Raw genomic sequence first — 23,133 nt, forward strand, 5'->3', positions numbered from 1 at the left:
CATATTTTGACACACTACATCACAGTGTTAACACACACTATACCACAGTGTTAACACATTTTGACACATTCTACCACAGTGTTAACACACACTATACCACAGTGTTAACACACACTATACCACAGTGTTAACACACATTGACACACTACACCACAGTGTTAATACACACTATACCACAATGTTAACACACACTATACCACAGTGTTAACACAAACTATACCAGTGTTAACACACACTATACCACAGTGTTAACACAAACTATACCACAGTGTTAACACACACTATACCACAGTGTTAACACACACTATACCAGTGTTAACACACACACTATACCACAGTGTTAACACACACTATACCACAGTGTTAACACACAGTGACACACTATACCACAGTGTTAACACACACTATACCACAGTGTTAACACACACTATACCACAGTGTTAACACACACTATACCAGTGTTAACACACATTGACAAACTATACCGCAGTGTTAACACACACTATACCACAGTGTTAACACAAACTATACCACAGTGTTAACACACACTATACCAGTGTTAACACACACTATACCACTATGTTAACACACACTATACCACAGTGTTAACACACACTATACCACAGTGTTAACACACACTATACCAGTGTTAACACACACTATACCAGTGTTAACACACACTATACCAGTGTTAACACCCACTATACCAGTGTTAACACACACTATACCAGTGTTAACACACACTATACCACAGTGTTAACACACACTATACCACAGTGTTAACACACACTATACCAGTGTTAACACCCACTATACCAGTGTTAACACACACTATACCACAATGTTAACACACACTATACCACAGTGTTAACACACACTATACCACAGTGTTAACACACACTATACCACTACGTTAACACCCACTATACCAGTGTTAACACACACTATACCACAGTGTTAACACACACTATACCACAGTGTTAACACATTGACACACTACACCACAGTGTTTACACACACTATACCACTATGTTAACACACACTATACTACAGTGTTAACACACACTATACCACAGTGTTCACACACACTATACCACACTGTTAACACACACTATACCACAGTGTTAACACACACTATACTACAGTGTTAACACACACTATACCACAGTGTTAACACACACTATACCACAATGTTAACACACACTATACCACAGTGTTAACACACACTATACCACAGTGTTAACACACACTATACCACTATGTTAACACACACTATACCACAGTGTTAACACAAACTATACCACAGTGTTAACACAAACTATACCACAGTGTTAACACACACTATACCAGTGTTAACACACACTATACCACAGTGTTAACACACACTATACCACAATGTTAACACACACTATACCACAGTGTTAACACACAATGACACAATATACCACAGTATTAACACACATTGACACACTATACCACAATGTTAACACACAATGACACACTATACCACAGTATTAACACACATTGACACACTATACCACAGTGTTAACACACATTGACACACTATACCACAGTGTTAAAACACATTGACACACTACATCAGTGTTAAAAACATTGACACACTATACCAGTGTTAACACACACTATACCACAGTGTTAACACATTTTGACACACTATACCACAGTGTTAACACACACTATACCACAGTGTTAACACACACTATACCACAGTGTTAACACACACTATACCACAGTGTTAACACACACTATACCACAGTGTTAACACACACTATACCACAGTGTTAACACACAATGACACACTATACCAGTATTAACACACAATGACACACTATACCACAGTGTTAACACACATTGACACACTATACCACAATGTTAACACACATTGACACACTATACCACAGTGTTAACACTCATTGACACACTATACCAGTGTTAACACAAACTATACCACAGTGTTAACACACATTTACACACTATACCACAGTGTTAACATATTTTGACACACTATACCAGTGTTAACACACACTATACCACAGTGTTAACACATTTAGACACACTATACCACAGTGTTAACACACACTATACCACAGTGTTAACACACACTATACCACAGTGTTAACACACATTGACACACTACACCACAGTGTTAACACACACTATACCACAATGTTAACACACACTATACCACAGTGTTAACACACATTGACACACTATACCACAGTGTTAACACACAGTGACACACTATACCAGTATTAACACACAATGACACACTATACCACAATGTTAACACACAGTGACACACTATACCAGTGTTAACACACATTGACACACTATACCACAATGTTAACACACAGTGACACACTATACCACAGTGTTAACACACATTGACACACTATACCACAGTGTTAACACTCATTGACACACTACATCACAGTGTTAAAAACATTGACACACTATACCAGTGTTAACACACAATGACACACTATACCACAGTGTTAACACACATTTACACACTATACCACAGTGTTAACACACTATACCACAGTGTTAACATATTTTGACACACTACATCACAGTGTTAACACACACTATACCACAGTGTTAACACATTTTGACACACTATACCACAGTGTTAACACACACTATACCAGTGTTAACACACACTATACCACAGTGTTAACACACATTGACACACTACACCAGTGTTAACACACACTATACCACAGTGTTAACACACACTATACCAGTGTTAACACACACTATACCAGTGTTAACACACATTGACACACTATACCGCAGTGTTAACACACACTATACCACAGTGTTAACACACACTATACCACAGTGTTAACACACTATACCACAGTGTTAACACACACTATACCAGTGTTAACACACACTATACCACAGTGTTAACACATATTGACACACTACACCACAGTGTTTACAAACACTATACCACTATGTTAACACACACTATACTACAGCGTTAACACACACTATACCACAGTGTTAACACACACTATACCACAATGTTAACACACACTATACCACAGTGTTAACACACAATGACACACTATACCACAGTATTAACACACATTGACACACTATACCAGTGTTAACACACATTGACACACTATACCACAGTGTTAAAACACATTGACACACTACATCACAGTGTTAACACACATTGACACACTATACCAGTGTTAACACACATTGACACACTATACCACAGTGTTAAAACACATTGACACACTACATCACAGTGTTAACACACATTGACACACTATACCACAGTGTTAACACACATTGACACACTATACCGCAGTGTTAAAACACATTGACACACTACATCACAGTGTTAAAAACATTGACACACTATACCAGTGTTAACACACATTGACACACTATACCACAGTGTTAACACACATTTACACACTATACCACAGTGTTAACATATTTTGACACACTATACCAGTGTTAACACACACTATACCACAGTGTTAACACATTTTGACACACTATACCACAGTGTTAACACACATTTACACACTATACCACAGTGTTAACACACATTGACACACTATACCGCAGTGTTAACACATTTTGACACACTATACCACAGTGTTAACACACACTATACCACAGTGTTAACACACACTATACCACAGTGTTAACACACAATGACACACTATACCAGTATTAACACACAATGACACACTATACCACAGTGTTAACACACATTGACACACTATACCACAGTGTTAACACACATTGACACACTATACCACAGTGTTAACACACATTGACACATTATACCACAGTGTTAACACACATTGACACACTATACCACAGTGTTAACACACATTGACACATTATACCACAGTGTTAACACTCATTGACACACTATACCAGTGTTAACACACATTGACACACTATACCAGTGTTAACACACATTGACACATTATACCACAATGTTAACACACACTATACCAGTGTTAACACACATTGACACACTATACCACAATGTTAACACACACTATACCAGTGTTAACACACATTGACACACTATACCACAATGTTAACACACATTGACACACTATACCAGTGTTAACACTCATTGACACACTATACCACAGTGTTAACACACATTGACACACTATACCACAATGTTAACACACATTGACACACTATACCACAGTGTTAACACTCATTGACACACTACATCACAGTGTTAAAAACATTGACACACTATACCAGTGTTAACACACAATGACACACTATACCACAGTGTTAACACACATTTACACACTATACCACAGTGTTAACACACTATACCACAGTGTTAACATATTTTGACACACTACATCACAGTGTTAACACACACTATACCACAGTGTTAACACATTTTGACACACTATACCACAGTGTTAACACACACTATACCACAGTGTTAACACACACTATACCACAGTGTTAACACACATTGACACACTACACCAGTGTTAACACACACTATACCACAGTGTTAACACACACTATACCACAGTGTTAACACACACTATACCAGTGTTAACACACATTGACACACTATACCGCAGTGTTAACACACACTATACCACAGTGTTAACACACACTATACCACAGTGTTAACACACTATACCACAGTGTTAACACACACTATACCAGTGTTAACACACACTATACCACAGTGTTAACACATATTGACACACTACACCACAGTGTTTACAAACACTATACCACTATGTTAACACACACTATACTACAGCGTTAACACACACTATACCACAGTGTTAACACACACTATACCACAATGTTAACACACACTATACCACAGTGTTAACACACAATGACACACTATACCACAGTATTAACACACATTGACACACTATACCAGTGTTAACACACATTGACACACTATACCAGTGTTAACACACATTGACACACTATACCACAGTGTTAACACACATTGACACACTATACCACAGTGTTAAAACACATTGACACACTACATCACAGTGTTAACACACATTGACACACTATACCACAGTGTTAACACACATTGACACACTATACCACAGTGTTAAAACACATTGACACACTACATCACAGTGTTAAAAACATTGACACACTATACCAGTGTTAACACACATTGACACACTATACCACAGTGTTAACACACAATGACACACTATACCACAGTGTTAACACACATTTACACACTATACCACAGTGTTAACACACTATACCACAGTGTTAACATATTTTGACACACTATACCACAGTGTTAACACACACTATACCACAGTGTTAACACACACTATACCACAGTGTTAACACAACCTATACCAGTGTTAACACACATTGACACACTACACCACAGTGTTAACACAACCTATACCACAATGTTAACACACACTATACCACAGTGTTAACACAAACTACACCACAGTGTTAACACACACTATACCACAGTGTTAACACACATTGACACACTATACCACAGTGTTAACACACACGATACCACTTTGTTAACACACACTATACCACAGTGTTAACACAAACTATACCACAGTGTTAACACACACTATACCACAGTGTTAACACAAACTATACCACAGTGTTAACACACACTATACCACAGTGTTAACACACACTATACCACAGTGTTAACACACATTGACACACTACACCACAGTGTTAACACACACGATACCGCTTTGTTAACACACACTATACCACAGTGTTAACACACACTATACCACAGTGTTAACACACACTATACCACAGTGTTAACACACAGTGACACACTATACCACAGTGTTAACACACACTATACCACAGTGTTAACACACACTTTACCACAGTGTTAACCGCACTATACCACAGTGTTAACACAAACTATACCACAGTGTTGACACACTATACCACAGTGATAACACACACAATACCACAGTGATAACACACAGTGTTAACACACACTATACCACAGTGTTAACACACACTATACCACAGTGTTAACACACACTATACCACAGTGTTAACACACACTATACCACTATGTTAACACACACTATACCACAGTGTTAACACAAACTATACCACAGTGTTAACACAAACTATACCACAGTGTTAACACACACTATACCAGTGTTAACACACACTATACCACAGTGTTAACACACACTATACCACAATGTTAACACACACTATACCACAGTGTTAACACACAATGACACAATATACCACAGTATTAACACACATTGACACACTATACCACAATGTTAACACACATTGACACACTATACCACAGTGTTAACACTCATTGACACACTATACCACAGTGTTAAAACACATTGACACACTACATCACAGTGTTAAAAACATTGACACACTATACCAGTGTTAACACACATTGACACACTATACCACAGTGTTAACACACATTTACACACTATACCACAGTGTTAAAAGACTATACCACAGTGTTAACACATTTGGACACACTACATCACAGTGTTAACACACACTATACCACAGTGTTAACACATTTTGACACATTATACCACAATGTTAACACACACTATACCAGTGTTAACACACATTGACACACTATACCACAATGTTAACACACACTATACCAGTGTTAACACACATTGACACACTATACCACAATGTTAACACACATTGACACACTATACCAGTGTTAACACTCATTGACACACTATACCACAGTGTTAACACACATTGACACACTATACCACAATGTTAACACACATTGACACACTATACCACAGTGTTAACACTCATTGACACACTACATCACAGTGTTAAAAACATTGACACACTATACCAGTGTTAACACACAATGACACACTATACCACAGTGTTAACACACATTTACACACTATACCACAGTGTTAACACACTATACCACAGTGTTAACATATTTTGACACACTACATCACAGTGTTAACACACACTATACCACAGTGTTAACACATTTTGACACACTATACCACAGTGTTAACACACACTATACCACAGTGTTAACACACACTATACCACAGTGTTAACACACATTGACACACTACACCAGTGTTAACACACACTATACCACAGTGTTAACACACACTATACCACAGTGTTAACACACACTATACCAGTGTTAACACACATTGACACACTATACCGCAGTGTTAACACACACTATACCACAGTGTTAACACACACTATACCACAGTGTTAACACACTATACCACAGTGTTAACACACACTATACCAGTGTTAACACACACTATACCACAGTGTTAACACATATTGACACACTACACCACAGTGTTTACAAACACTATACCACTATGTTAACACACACTATACTACAGCGTTAACACACACTATACCACAGTGTTAACACACACTATACCACAATGTTAACACACACTATACCACAGTGTTAACACACAATGACACACTATACCACAGTATTAACACACATTGACACACTATACCAGTGTTAACACACATTGACACACTATACCACAGTGTTAACACACATTGACACACTATACCACAGTGTTAACACACATTGACACACTATACCACAGTGTTAAAACACATTGACACACTACATCACAGTGTTAACACACATTGACACACTATACCACAGTGTTAACACACATTGACACACTATACCACAGTGTTAAAACACATTGACACACTACATCACAGTGTTAAAAACATTGACACACTATACCAGTGTTAACACACATTGACACACTATACCACAGTGTTAACACACAATGACACACTATACCACAGTGTTAACACACATTTACACACTATACCACAGTGTTAACACACTATACCACAGTGTTAACATATTTTGACACACTATACCACAGTGTTAACACACACTATACCACAGTGTTAACACACACTATACCACAGTGTTAACACAACCTATACCAGTGTTAACACACATTGACACACTACACCACAGTGTTAACACAACCTATACCACAATGTTAACACACACTATACCACAGTGTTAACACAAACTACACCACAGTGTTAACACACACTATACCACAGTGTTAACACACATTGACACACTATACCACAGTGTTAACACACACGATACCACTTTGTTAACACACACTATACCACAGTGTTAACACAAACTATACCACAGTGTTAACACACACTATACCACAGTGTTAACACAAACTATACCACAGTGTTAACACACACTATACCACAGTGTTAACACACACTATACCACAGTGTTAACACACATTGACACACTACACCACAGTGTTAACACACACGATACCGCTTTGTTAACACACACTATACCACAGTGTTAACACACACTATACCACAGTGTTAACACACACTATACCACAGTGTTAACACACAGTGACACACTATACCACAGTGTTAACACACACTATACCACAGTGTTAACACACACTTTACCACAGTGTTAACCGCACTATACCACAGTGTTAACACAAACTATACCACAGTGTTGACACACTATACCACAGTGATAACACACACAATACCACAGTGATAACACACAGTGTTAACACACACTATACCACAGTGTTAACACACACTATACCACAGTGTTAACACACACTATACCACAGTGTTAACACACACTATACCACTATGTTAACACACACTATACCACAGTGTTAACACAAACTATACCACAGTGTTAACACAAACTATACCACAGTGTTAACACACACTATACCAGTGTTAACACACACTATACCACAGTGTTAACACACACTATACCACAATGTTAACACACACTATACCACAGTGTTAACACACAATGACACAATATACCACAGTATTAACACACATTGACACACTATACCACAATGTTAACACACATTGACACACTATACCACAGTGTTAACACTCATTGACACACTATACCACAGTGTTAAAACACATTGACACACTACATCACAGTGTTAAAAACATTGACACACTATACCAGTGTTAACACACATTGACACACTATACCACAGTGTTAACACACATTTACACACTATACCACAGTGTTAAAAGACTATACCACAGTGTTAACACATTTGGACACACTACATCACAGTGTTAACACACACTATACCACAGTGTTAACACATTTTGACACACTATACCACAGTGTTAACATACACTATACCACAGTGTTAACACACACTATACCACAGTGTTAACACACACTATACCACAGTGTTAACACACATTGACACACTATACCAGTCTTAATACACATTGACACACTATACCACAGTTTCAAGGTCTCATACTCTCAAAAATCCTTAAATTCTAGCTGCACACATGTAATAATTGCAATCCAAGATGCTCATTCACGCTCTCCTAACATTAAAATGACAACTGGCCTGAACGCTTGACCGGGGAGTCCTCGAGACATCAGTGTATACAAATAAATCGCCGCATTTATATTTATCGCAAGATTTGTGAGGGAGTCGAGAACGAGGCTATAACAACGTGCGCTGCACATAAACTACACAAATGAACGTTGTTTACATATCGAGCATACGTGAACGTTGCCTAATAATGCTTTCATTTAAACACATTAACAGAATATTCGCGTAATAATTGAACAAAATAAACAAACAGATATAGTGTTTACATTTAAATACTTAATTTCAAAATGTAGCAATATGCATACAACAAAACATCGATAACTTAGATCGGTGAAGTTGACAGTGTTCAAAAGATAACCAGCAATCCAATAGACGTCCAGCAAAATCGGAATTCGAGTCTATTCCCTTTATTTCTCTCGCTAAGTTCAAATGAATCATTTCCTTTCCTGAGGAAATACTTAGGTTTTGCCGATTCCGCTCACTTTTGCGGGTTTTTTTGGCAGAATCTGTCTGCGTTTTCACAGGTCCACGCTTTCGGCGTTCCGCCATTTTCTATGGACTGTTAAACCCGCCGTTGCATTGTGGGACTTATTCTCAGAGAAACTTGGTACGGCAGTCACAGTTATTATTTTTGGGAATTCCCCGTATATTTTCATAAGTACAATTTTTTTTTCAGTTTCTGATTCACGATAGTCTGTTAGGTACATTGTATGTATCAAGTCCAAAAACTGTAAAACGCTCAAAATGTAAATATTGATATATGTTTCTACGTGAAACTAAGACAGGAACCATGAGAAAGGTCCATACAAATACTTTTATACTGTTGGTATAGACCAAAATAAATAATCGTACAGTTATCATACAGAAAGCAAAACATCTGTATCCTTGGTATGCATTTTCAGAGAAAAATGTTTTTGACTCGCATTACCCTGGAATTAGGGAAGGTTAATTAAAATTGGACTTACCTGATGTTCACACTCAAGCATAATATAATTTTAGGCATGGCCTATGTGAGAGCGCAGCAATCCCGGTGCCCATGGAATTCGAGAAACAAGCACACATAATCTAGTGTACTAGAATAGTAAATCCCACGTTACAAATTGAATATATTGCCAACAGATCTATACACTGGTTTGTAATTAAATATGTATTTATATAATAATCCGAATTTTTATGTTAATGACCGTAGCGACTAAACAACAACTGTTCTGAATACATAATGACAAAATTAGATGATCTGACAATACGGGAACATTGTACGATGTTTACTTGCCGAAGTATACGCAATTTAATTCCAATCCAAACCGCCTCCCAGCTTCAGGTCGCCATCTTTGTTAAAATCAAAGCATCTGTGCGTTTGGAAGAGTAAGTACTGCAAAGCTTCTAAATGATCTTGTGATACAAATTTTAAGATTATAATAGAAACGAAATATGGATTTTAAAATAATTTGATTTAAATTACTTATGCTTTAGGTTAGCAAATAGTAGCAATTATTTACAATGAACTTTAACGTTGTACTCAATACTGATCACGTTACTTTTACTTAGACGTTTTCTATTTCTTTCGCTTCATTTCATTTAAATAATTGTTTTAGATTTCCCAGTAATTTCGCGGGAAATGAATTTGATGACGTAGGAAGCCCACATGCTATAGAATCAGGCATCTATAGTCGATAAGTGGAGGTTTGGAGTGGATAACACTTTGGTCCATTAGCTGTATGACATTTCGTGGCGTCGGTTATTAGAACGTGACCCAGAAAACACGACGGTAATAAAAACAGAAGACCATTGAACACTACCGGATTATTTTCGCACTTTTTGAGACACCATTGTGCTAAATTACAATGGAAAGTAACAATGATTTAATTTATAGCTATCGTATCGTAATCTATATGAAGTTGGGCAAGACCTACTTTCGTTTTACAGTTTACGGATATGGTCATATAAATAATTCATCTTCTCAACCATAGTCGAATTACTTCACGGGATAGTTCTATCAAGTATATTTGTACTTCTCATTTACAGGGTGCATCTTTGTTTAAAATTGACTGGTCTGCAGGTGTGATCTGGCTAGTCTCAGCAGACCCTGACCCCAGGATCCCGTTACTATCGTATCCCTTTGTAAACACTTCATAATAAATGTAACTACAACTTTATACCTTCTGAAAGAGACGTGTATATGATATACCATATTTACGTGGATGGATACTTCAGCATTTTAAATACTTTGATATATAAATACTTATAACCGGTAAGCTTGTAAAGTATATATCAACAAGAATTATGATTTAGATAACTTACTACAAAAACTAATCGTAGAATAAGTCTTAAAATTGACTGATTAAGCGATGACAAGGTGACGGGACAGCAGATCTCGCAGATGAGCAGCAGACGACAACAAAAAAATTCGGAAGTCCTCTTTATTTTATGTGCTATATTTGGTAAACTTGTATGCAACTCGAAAGGACCGGAGCTGCACTCGTAAAACACCGGAAATATTTTCGTTGAAAATCATACCGTTACGCGTTTTGAATATAAAAAATTAAGAACTTGTTCGTGATAAATTTTATTAACAAATTCTAATTAGTGTGAAGTCAAACATTTGCATATTTTTAAAATCTTGATATTTTGTAATCTCCCGAGAATGTGACTTTGAATACAGTCTTGCGCAACACTGGATCTTGTCGTGACTTCCTGTTTCCGGTTACTGCGAAAGTTTTTGAACTCTAAGTATATTGGGGGAAAAGGGAGGGGTTTCCGAGACATCTCTACCATTAAGGTGTACTTTGATATCTACCGATTGGCGACTGAATAATCCTCTTTTTCTTTATAATCTACCCTTCTTGCTTCCCGTCATAATGACCCTCTTTTTAGATTAAAAACATTACTTTTATTAAATATTATCATCTCTCGGTGTCAATCATGCGAACGTAGCCAAGACTTTTTGTTGTGACATCTTATTATTTGTTATCAGAGCACCTGACCGTATACCATCCAATAATACCTACATGTATATGCATCTCTGAAAATAGTTCTCGCGTATCAAATGCAACCAAAATGTCGTGGTAGTATAATTATCCTCCCGAAGAGAATTTAAACGAAAGCAGTTGACATTAGTTGTAATGAAAATTGTTCTATAAGGTGCGAAATTGTGATCTAAAAATGCAAACATAAGAATTTCGCCAACAGAAAAGCACTTCATTTGGCAGAGAGGAGTACAAAAGCTAGGGATATCAGAAGTGGCTACAATCCACACGTTTCTAAAGAAACACCGAATCAGAATCACAATAAAAGAGGCATAGATTCCTCGTTTATTTACGTTCAATTGAAGCCTTGCTTAGCGATATTCGCCATCTTGGAAATAGTCTTTTTGACATCCCAGATAAAATAATAACATGTTACAAAAATATTCATCCAGCACGGCTGTCGACAAAATGCCACCCCGTATCTACATAACGTAGCAAAATGTTCACAGTTAAAAAAGAAAATACTATAACGGAATTCCTTTTCCTTGGCGATTCGCTTGACCTGGTCAGTTATAACTTCCGGTTGAAAATGACTGAAAACAAAGAAATAGTATTCACTTTTCATTTGTATCATTTTTTTTTCTACTGATTTTTTGATGATATATAGACATCAACGTATATACCCATTTTATCTTTAAACGTAAATTTGAATAGTTGGACGCTTCCAAGGATGACGAGCATATGATCCCTGAGAAGAAGTCACAAAATCGTGGAACAGTGTGACTACCGGCATTACTGACGGACAAACCTAGCACAGGAAGGACAACATTGAAGACATCAGAAGAATAGGGAAAAAACAGAAAGGACAACATTTTAGGACACGAAAAGAATAGGGAAACACCGAGGGAAACATTGCGGACAGGAAATAACAGGGGAAAAAACAGAAAGGACAACATTGAAGACACGAAAAGAATATGGAAAAAACAGAAAGGACAACATTGCGGACAGCAAATAACAGGAAAAACACAGAGTGGACAACATTGAAGACAACAAAAAAGAATAGGAAAAGCACAGAGGAAGCACTGCGGACAGGAAATAACAGGGGGGAAAACAGAAAGGACAACATTGAAGACACGAAAAGAATAGGAAAAACACAGAGAGGAAAATAATGAGGTCACAAAATGAATAGGGAAAACTGAGAGGATAGTTTGGAGAACAGCAACAGACTATGAAAAAACACAAGAACACAGAGAGGAAAACATTGAGGACATAGAAAAAACAGAGAAAATAAGAGAGAGAGGGAGAGAGAAGCATAGAGAACCCCAAAAATAAGGAAAGTAAGAGAGGGAAGAATAGCGGACCCATAGAAAAAATAGGTGTAACACAAAGAACATTTCCTTACTGCATGTAGCACACTTATTGTCGCCTATAAAATCTAGGATGCAGCGTCCTTGTATGTAAACGCTGATATCGCTCATCGGAAGTTACAAAGGTCACAAAAACATCTCAACTGATCAAGGAAGATATAGGCAGGGCTAGTTTTTCTAGCATTTACTACACACATAAAAATGAAATTCAGAAATGGCGTTTGAAAACAAGAATAAAATTGTATTCTCGATGAAGCGACGGCTGTGATTATGGCAAGTGAGCAATCAAACGCTAGGGAATTATGAGGAGCTGTTGGTCCAGAATAGTCGAGACCGTTTATTACAGTTAAAAACCCTTAGATTATACTTACCTATACATACCATCTAAATAATTGCATATGTAGCAATCATTCTTTCCTACTTTTTCGTAGAGATTCTGGTATAGTATCCCCGACTTTTGATTTCCGGCAATAATACCGTCACCTTGAACAACATAAAATATAAATCTCTTGATTTGAATGACTGAATGAAAAAAAAAACACGGAGAGAGGGGAGCAAGGATATATAAGTCTTTAAGCGGTAATTGTATTGCTCATTCAGACAAAAAGAAGTGATAATAAAGGATTTCTTTTAATTCACTAGACCAGGTATATGCTCTGTTCTTCAGGTACTACCTACGGATCCAGATACCATAGTGAACACACGGAAACAAAACAAAATATGACGTTTTCATGAAAGATATACGTTTACAACAACTAAAACGGCTTATATGTCTTTAGAAAATCGGCTGTCGATTTAAAAAAACAAAAAAACATTAAAACTATATAAATGAATACAAATATGTCTAGATTCTAGATTCGGGATAAGAAGTATCCATACGAACCCATATAAACCGTGAAATGTACAAAGAGGGTCTGTTCGATACAGATCAAATCACCCGTCTGAAGTCCCCGCAGCTGATTGTCGACTCTTTCTTGGCGCTGTCTTGCACTTTCCGTACATCGGAAACTTTTTGATCGGGTCATTACTTTCACAATCAAGCAGACCCAATGATACAGTCCTATAAGATCCATATAAAAGGCGTTCATCTATTAAAAAGGAAATGCATTCATACATATGATAAATAAACCACCTGAAAATCATCGAGTCAATATGAGTCATACAGGTAGTATTTAAAGATTATAATAGCTAATTACCTACGTTCCATAGCATATAAATATAATAATACATGTACCATCTATAATTTGCCAGAAAAAAAATAAAATCTACCCAACACCTCCATATACTGTATACATTGTACCTGGTAATTTTCGCCCCCTTTTAATTTTGGCCGTTTTCGCCCTTTGAAGATAGGGCGAATTTAAGATGAAGGCGGACATTTCGAGCTGAATTGGAGGATTTATAAACCCTAGTACTTGGGCCAAGTGTAGTCGGATCACAAACATACTCTCTTACTTTTCAACTGTAAAATCACGTACTAGGCTTAGTATTTGCAATTAAAAAACGATACATACTAAGTTATTTTAGAAATTCAGTCATTTTATTTTAAATTATGTAGTCCGGTCATGACAAAAATGAAATACAGAGTATTTCTTGTACGATTTAATACAAAAAATATCAACAACATCTAAAACGAGTCTAATTTGGATTCTGATGGAAAAAATACTGCATCAGCTGTCGAGATGTAGGTTAATTTAAACACAGTTATTGTCAAACTCTAGAAACAGGATTATGTGCATATTGAATACAAATGGATTATACAATTTATTATTAAACTAAAATATGCAAGATAGTGAGGAAAATGGAAATAAAATGGTTTCATGACGATCTAATCGCCTAATATCCCACTTTCTTGAGCAGTTTTTCATCGTCTAGAACACACAAGACTCAGCTCTGTCGGAGTGATCTGTCAACTAGACTCAGCTCTGTCGGAGTGATCTGTCGGAGTGATCTATCGACGAGACTAAGCTCTGTAAGAGTGATCTGTCGACGAGACTCAGCTCTGTCGGAGTGATCTGTCGGAGTGATCTGTCGACGAGACTCAGCTCTGTCGGAGTGATCTGTCGGAGTGATCTATCGACGAGACTAAGCTCTGTCGGAGTGATCTGTCGACGAGACTCAGATCTGTCAGAGTGATCTGTCGACGAGACTAAGCTCTGTCGGAGTGATATGTCGACTAGACTCAGCTCTGTCGGAGGGATCTGTCGACGAGACTAAGCTCTGTCAGAGTGATCTGTCGACGAGACTCATATCTGTCGGAGTGATCTGTCGACGAGACTAAGCTCTGTCGGAGTGATCTGTCGGAGTGATCTGTCGACGAGACTCAGATCTTTCGACGAGACTCAGCTCTGTCGGAGTGATCTGTCGACGAGACTCAGCTCTGTCGGGGTGATCTGTCGACGAGACTAAGCTCTGTCGGAGTGATCTGTCGACTAGACTCAGATCTGTCGGAGTGATCTGTCGACTAGACTCAGCTCTGTCGGAGTGATCTGTCGACGAGACTAAGCTCTGTCGGAGTGATCTGTCGACGAGACTCAGATCTGTCGGAGCGATCTGTCGACGAGACTAAGCTCTGTCGGAGTGATCTGTCGACGAGACTCAGCTCTGTCGGAGTGATCTATCGACGAGACTAAGCTCTGTCGGAGTGATTTGTAGACCAGACTCAGATCTGTCGGAGTGATCTGTCAGAGTGATTTGTCGACGAGACTAAGCTCTGTCGGAGTGATCTGTCGGAGTGATCTGTCGGAGTGATCTGTCGACGAGACTAAGCTCTGTCGGAGTGATCTGTCGACGAGACTCAGCTCTGTCGGAGTGATCTGTCGACGAGACTAAGCTCTGTCGGAGTGATCTGTCGACTAGACTCAAATTTGTCGGAGTGATCTGTCGACTAGACTAAGCTCTGTCGGAGTGATCTGTCGACGAGACTAAGCTCTGTCGGAGTGATCTGTCGACGAGACTCAGATCTGTCGGAGCAATCTGTCGACGAGACTAAGCTCTGTCGGAGTGATCTGTCGACGAGACTCAGCTCTGTCGGAGTGATCTATCGACGAGACTCAGCTCTGTCGGAGTGATCTGTCGACTAGACTAAGCTCTGTCAGAGTGATCTGTCGACGAGACTCATATCTGTCGGAGTGATCTGTCGACGAGACTAAGCTCTGTCGGAGTGATCTGTCGGAGTGATCTGTCGACGAGACTCAGATCTTTCGACGAGACTCAGCTCTGTCGGGGTGATCTGTCGACGAGACTAAGCTCTGTCGGAGTGATCTGTCGACTAGACTCAGATCTGTCGGAGTGATCTGTCGACTAGACTCAGCTCTGTCGGAGTGATCTGTCGACGAGACTAAGCTCTGTCGGAGTGATCTGTCGACGAGACTCAGATCTGTCGGAGCGATCTGTCGACGAGACTAAGCTCTGTCGGAGTGATCTGTCGACGAGACTCAGCTCTGTCGGAGTGATCTATCGACGAGACTAAGCTCTGTCGGAGTGATTTGTAGACCAGACTCAGATCTGTCGGAGTGATCTGTCAGAGTGATTTGTCGACGAGACTAAGCTCTGTCGGAGTGATCTGTCGGAGTGATCTGTCGGAGTGATCTGTCGACGAGACTCAGCTCTGTCGGAGTGATCTATCGACGAGACTAAGCTCTGTCGGAGTGATTTGTAGACCAGACTCAGATCTGTCGGAGTGATCTGTCAGAGTGATTTGTCGACGAGACTAAGCTCTGTCGGAGTGATCTGTCGGAGTGATCTGTCGGAGCGATCTGTCGACGAGACTAAGCTCTGTCGGAGTGATCTGTCGGAGTGATCTGTCGGAGTGATCTGTCGACGAGACTAAGCTCTGTCGGAGTGATCTGTCGACGAGACTCAGCTCTGTCGGAGTGATCTGTCGACGAGACTAAGCTCTGTCGGAGTGATCTGTCGACTAGACTCAAATTTGTCGGAGTGATCTGTCGACTAGACTCAGCTCTGTCGGAGTGATCTGTCGACGAGACTAAGCTCTGTCGGAGTGATCTGTCGACGAGACTCAGATCTGTCGGAGCAATCTGTCGACGAGACTAAGCTCTGTCGGAGTGATCTGTCGACGAGACTCAGCTCTGTCGGAGTGATCTATCGACGAGACTCAGCTCTGTCGGAGTGATCTGTCGACTAGACTAAGCTCTGTCGGAGTGATCTGTCGACTAGACTCAGCTCTGTCGGAGTGATCTGTCGACGAGACTCAGATCTGTCGGAGTGATCTGTCGACTAGACTAAGCTCTGTCGGAGTGATCTGTCGACGAGACTCAGTTCTGTCGGAGTGATCTATCGACGAGACTAAGCTCTGTCGGAGTGATCTGTCGACGAGACTAAGCTTTGTCGGAGTGATCTGTCGACGAGACTAAGCTCTGTTGGAGTGATCTGTCGATTAGACTCGATCAGATCTGTCGGAGTGATCTGTCGACGAGACTCAGATCTGTCGGAGTGATCTGTCGACGAGACTAAGCTCTGTCGGAGTGATCTGTCGACGAGACTAAGCTCTGTCGGAGTGATCTGTCGACGAGACTCAGATTTGTCGGAGTGATCTGTCGACGAGACTCAGATCTGTCGCAGTGATCTGTCGACGAGACTAAGCTCTGTCTGAGTGATATGTCGACGAGACTAAGCTCTTTCGGAGAGATCTGCCGAAGAGACTCAGCTCTGTCGGAGTGATCTGTCGACGAGACTAAGCTCTGTCGGAGTGATCTGTCGACTAGACTAAGCTCTGTCGGAGTGATCTGTCGACTAGACTCAGCTCTGTCGGAGTGATCTGTCAGCGAGACTAAGCTCTGTCGGAGTGATCTATCGACGAGACTAAGATCTGTCGGAGTGATCTGTCGACTAGACTAAGCTCTGTCAAAGTGATCTGTCGACGAGACTAAGCTCTGTCGGATTGATCTGTGGACGAGACTCAGATCTGTCGGAGGGATCTGTCGACTAGACTAAGCTCTGTCGGAGTGATCTGTGGACTAGACTCAGCTCTGTCGGAGTGATCTGTCGACGAGACTCAGATCTGTCGGAGTGATCTGTCGACTAGACTCAGCTCTGTCGGAGTGATCTGTCGACTAGACTAAGCTCTGTCGGAGTGATCTGTCGACGAGACTCAGTTCTGTCGGAGTGATCTATCGACGAGACTCAGATCTGTCGGAGTGATCTGTCGACGAGACTAAGCTCTGTCGGAGTGATCTGTCGACGAGACTAAGCTCTGTCGGAGTGATCTGTCGACGAGACTCAGATTTGTCGGAGTGATCTGTCGACGAGACTCAGATCTGTCGGAGTGATCTGTCGACGAGACTAAGCTCTGTCTGAGTGATATGTCGACGAGACTAAGCTCTGTCGGAGAGATCTGCTGAAGAGACTCAGCTCTGTCGGAGTGATCTGTCGACGAGACTAAGCTCTGTCGGAGTGATCTGTCGACTAGACTAAGCTCTGTCGGAGTGATCTGTCGACTAGACTCAGCTCTGTCGGAGTGATCTGTCAGCGAGACTAAGCTCTGTCGGAGTGATCTATCGACGAGACTAAGATCTGTCGGAGTGATCTGTCGACTAGACTAAGCTCTGTCAAAGTGATCTGTCGACGAGACTAAGCTCTGTCGGATTGATCTGTGGACGAGACTCAGATCTGTCGGAGGGATCTGTCGACTAGACTAAGCTCTGTCGGAGTGATCTGTGGACTAGACTCAGCTCTGTCGGAGTGATCTGTCGACGAGACTCAGATCTGTCGGAGTGATCTGTCGACGAGACTCAGATCTGTCGGAGTGATCTGTCGACTAGACTCAGCTCTGTCGGAGTGATCTGTCGACTAGACTAAGCTCTGTCGGAGTGATCTGTCGACGAGACTCAGTTCTGTCGGAGTGATCTATCGACGAGACTAAGCTCTGTCGGAGTGATCTGTCGACGAGACTAAGCTTTGTCGGAGTGATCTGTCGACGAGACTAAGCTCTGTTGGAGTGATCTGTCGATTAGACTCGATCAGATCTGTCGGAGTGATCTGTCGACGAGACTCAGATCTGTCGGAGTGATTTGTCGACGAGACTCAGATCTGTCGGAGTGATCTGTCGACGAGACTCAGATCTGTCGGATTGATCTGTCGACAAGACTCTGCTATGTCGTACTCATAACAGATCAGTACGACAGAACAGAGTATCATGGGTTTCCTACGATTGGCCCGGTTGCTATTTTGAGAACGTGACATCATCATCTGGAACCCCTCCCCCCCCCCCCCCAAAAAAAATAAAGAGACAGGAGGAAAATTAGGAGATACCGATTAGCCAGTCCTGATCAGTTTAGTATACTGTGTGAGTTGTAGGACATTGACAGTTTCTAAGTTAATTAACATTATACATGTATAAGTATTTGATTACGTAATGTAATTGGAATCAGACACTACGTATTTAAAAAAAAGTATCTCATTATATTATTACACAACGTATATAAAAAGCAGATCTCTCATCGCATTACGTGTTTAAAAAATCGGTCTTTCATTACACTACGTAATTACAAATCAGATGTCTCATTGTACTAGGTTATACGATGTGTAATGAGAGATCTTATATTAAATTAGATTGTCGCTTACCTTAGAAACAGCAGTCTCCCAGTCAATATACACTGTCGGTGATAAATATCGTGGAAACCGACAGTAGGTATGTTGTTACTGTTGAAAATAGCGATGGCGATCAATGAAATATGCTCAGTAAAATGCATAAAAGGTTAATATGGAAATGACATATATCTGTATTATATAGAGAATAAACTCGGTGTAATGTTTCGCGCCATATAAAATATCTTTATTACAATACATATTGTTTTATTGTCTTGTTTATAACAAACGGGACACTTCATACAATCATAACTTGTATAGAATACCAGATTCGTGACTATTTCTCGATAATGACTTGTATACGGAGCACCGTTTTAGGTACAAATGTATTTAAAATTGTGAATTGGTGAAAAGATGTGCATTTTTCTACAATCCTTGATATTCCTACGATATATTTTTTACGAGGATACGGTGTATATATGATGTAACAATCCAGTATTGTAAGTGCATGTATTTGATGTTCATTAAAATTCGTTAAAAATGAACACTGTATTAAATAAAATTATTTCTCTCATCAACTGTTGATATAAAATTAGAACAATAGAAAAATGTCGGGCCGATAACTGAACCTTGTGGAATCCTTGACAAGACATTCACATACTCGACTTTTCCCCTTCAACAAGGACAGATTGTAACCTTTCTGATAAGATTCTTCAATCCAGGTGGTATTCGAGTCATTTACACCATATAGGCCTAGTGTCTCAGCTTTTGGATAAGGAGGGAGTGAAAAAACTGGATCATGGAGGGGTTCATGGCGGGGTTCATGGCGGGAATGTCTGGGTGCCATTGTTCATGTCGTTGATGAATCATCCATAAAATCTACCAGCTGGCTTTCGCAGGATCTAGATTTACGAAAGTCGTGCTAAAGAGCGTCATAACTTTGCTGACGATAATATGCCCCTTTATTTTGCTGCGTAATTTCCAGGTGTAAAATTTGGGATATCTTTTATCAACAGTGGAGAGATAAGTCATTGTAAGAGACCGCTGACAGATAACAACAAGAATGTACAATACACATTGTACATGTGCTCTATTGGTTATTTTCAGTTTTGGTTGTCATGACCAGCTGTTGTCTTGCTGAAGCTCAGGTTTTTGAAACTTGGTAATACCTTAAAGCTTGTATCGTTATGGTGAAAGTAAGCATGACAGGATATTGCAGTTCAGAAGATTTTTTGCGTCTTTCTTCGAACTGGGAAGGATCGAGTTTCTCAGAAAATATAACGGAATCGAGAATTCGATACCTGGGCTTTGTTGAATGCAAGTTTTCCATTTTGTTAAAGAGAACATGTGACATCAAAATGAGTTTTCATACTCGACTCTCTTCATAAAATCATAAACGGAACAAGACTAAGAATATGAAGATATGCCTATTATGTGCAACCATTAAGCATGACATAGTAACTTCTGCATGTGCTGATTATACGTTCCTGAAATTTAGATCTCAAGTCAACATAACTAGATTTTTGCCTTTTCAGTTCTGTGGGGCTATTTATAACCCCGAAAACTATAGCAAGCGGTCGAAAAATTAGCTGCTTTGCACCTTGTAAACAGATTTTAGCCTAACTGTGCATAGGTATTGTGAAGTTGTTGTGTTGATAACAATAAGAATATTCGATATTAACTGGAATTCTTTTAATATAAAAAAAAAAAAATTTTAATGTCTATTTTTAGTAACAAAGCACATGTATACCAGTGTATGTACATGTATAAATACACCATACATAGCCTTACTTTTTCTCCCTTATCAACCACAATTAGGAACGTACGCAGTGCGACAGCTCAAATAGGGGTCGTTTTGACTGTTGTTCCTCCTAATCTGATTCTTTTCTATAAAAGTAGTAAATATGAACGTATTTTGAATAATTTTAATTCCCTCAAATGTAAACATGCAGATACTCAAAATGTCCACTATAACTATAGTTTATATAACGTACAAATATTGACAACATTGACGTCAATTGGACGACGACAGCTATAGAAATAGAAATAATCATAAATGGTCATCGGAAACTAATTTTAGATTGTAATGTATGATACTGTGATACATCATAATAACCTTTGTAGTAATCGTTCAAAACAGATCATTCGTTGGTGATCAATTATTGATTTTCTTCAGTTATCGATTTTTGATCGATGATCAAATGTAATCGGTTATTCGGTTACAGATTGATTGATGGTCGGTTGATTGTTGATTTACGGTTGCCGACTGAGCGGAAAGTTTGAAATTTTAGTTGAGAAAGTCGTAAGAGCTGCACTGTAAAAGATCGCTTGAGATGTTGGTTCTGACAAACAAATTACAATTACCGAATGCAAGCAAATTGACAACAATAAATAGAATAATAATACCATGCCCAGAGAACTACGTGGCCCTCGGCCTCGAGCTCTTGTTTATATATAGAGAGAGAGCCTACGTGTTTGTTTTTCTCATTTTTTTCTGATGTTTGGTATTAACCCGGTTTAGTTCAGTTCAGATTTAATCGTCTTGTGCGGAAATATTTATCGATAAAACTTGTAAGCCCCGATCTAAAAAGTTCACAGAAACATGGTCTGTATCTTCAGTTATCCTTTTTGTATAAATAAATTTTCCTTGGTGAAGTATTCGAGCCTTTTGTGGGCAATGTCAAATTCGATAAATGGTATGTCAAGCCAAACCAGAAATTCATATTCAGAAAGTCAAAACAGAAATCCTGGGAATTATCTCGGTCCGAGAAATCTGTTTCGGGTAATTGG

The 23,133-nt window shown here is 39.3% G+C and overlaps 1 protein-coding gene across 1 annotated transcript; it reads right to left on the reverse strand.

Annotated features, from left to right (window-relative positions):
* Nucleotides 1-12,743: 12,743 nt before the first annotated feature.
* On the reverse strand, nt 12,744-21,643 carry LOC117343142 (phospholipase A and acyltransferase 3-like). The gene is made up of 4 exons (XM_033905461.1): nt 20,380-21,643; nt 14,678-14,882; nt 14,166-14,277; nt 12,744-13,020 (listed from the first exon to the last, which is right to left on the reverse strand). The coding sequence occupies exons 2-4, from the start codon at nt 14,880-14,882 to the stop codon at nt 12,783-12,785; spliced, it is 555 nt and encodes a 184-aa protein (XP_033761352.1). The 5' UTR covers nt 20,380-21,643; the 3' UTR covers nt 12,744-12,782.
* Nucleotides 21,644-23,133: the final 1,490 nt, after the last annotated feature.

The sequence above is a fragment of the Pecten maximus genome, chromosome 15 (genome assembly GCF_902652985.1).
Source record: "Pecten maximus chromosome 15, xPecMax1.1, whole genome shotgun sequence".
Classification (NCBI taxonomy): domain Eukaryota; kingdom Metazoa; phylum Mollusca; class Bivalvia; order Pectinida; family Pectinidae; genus Pecten; species Pecten maximus.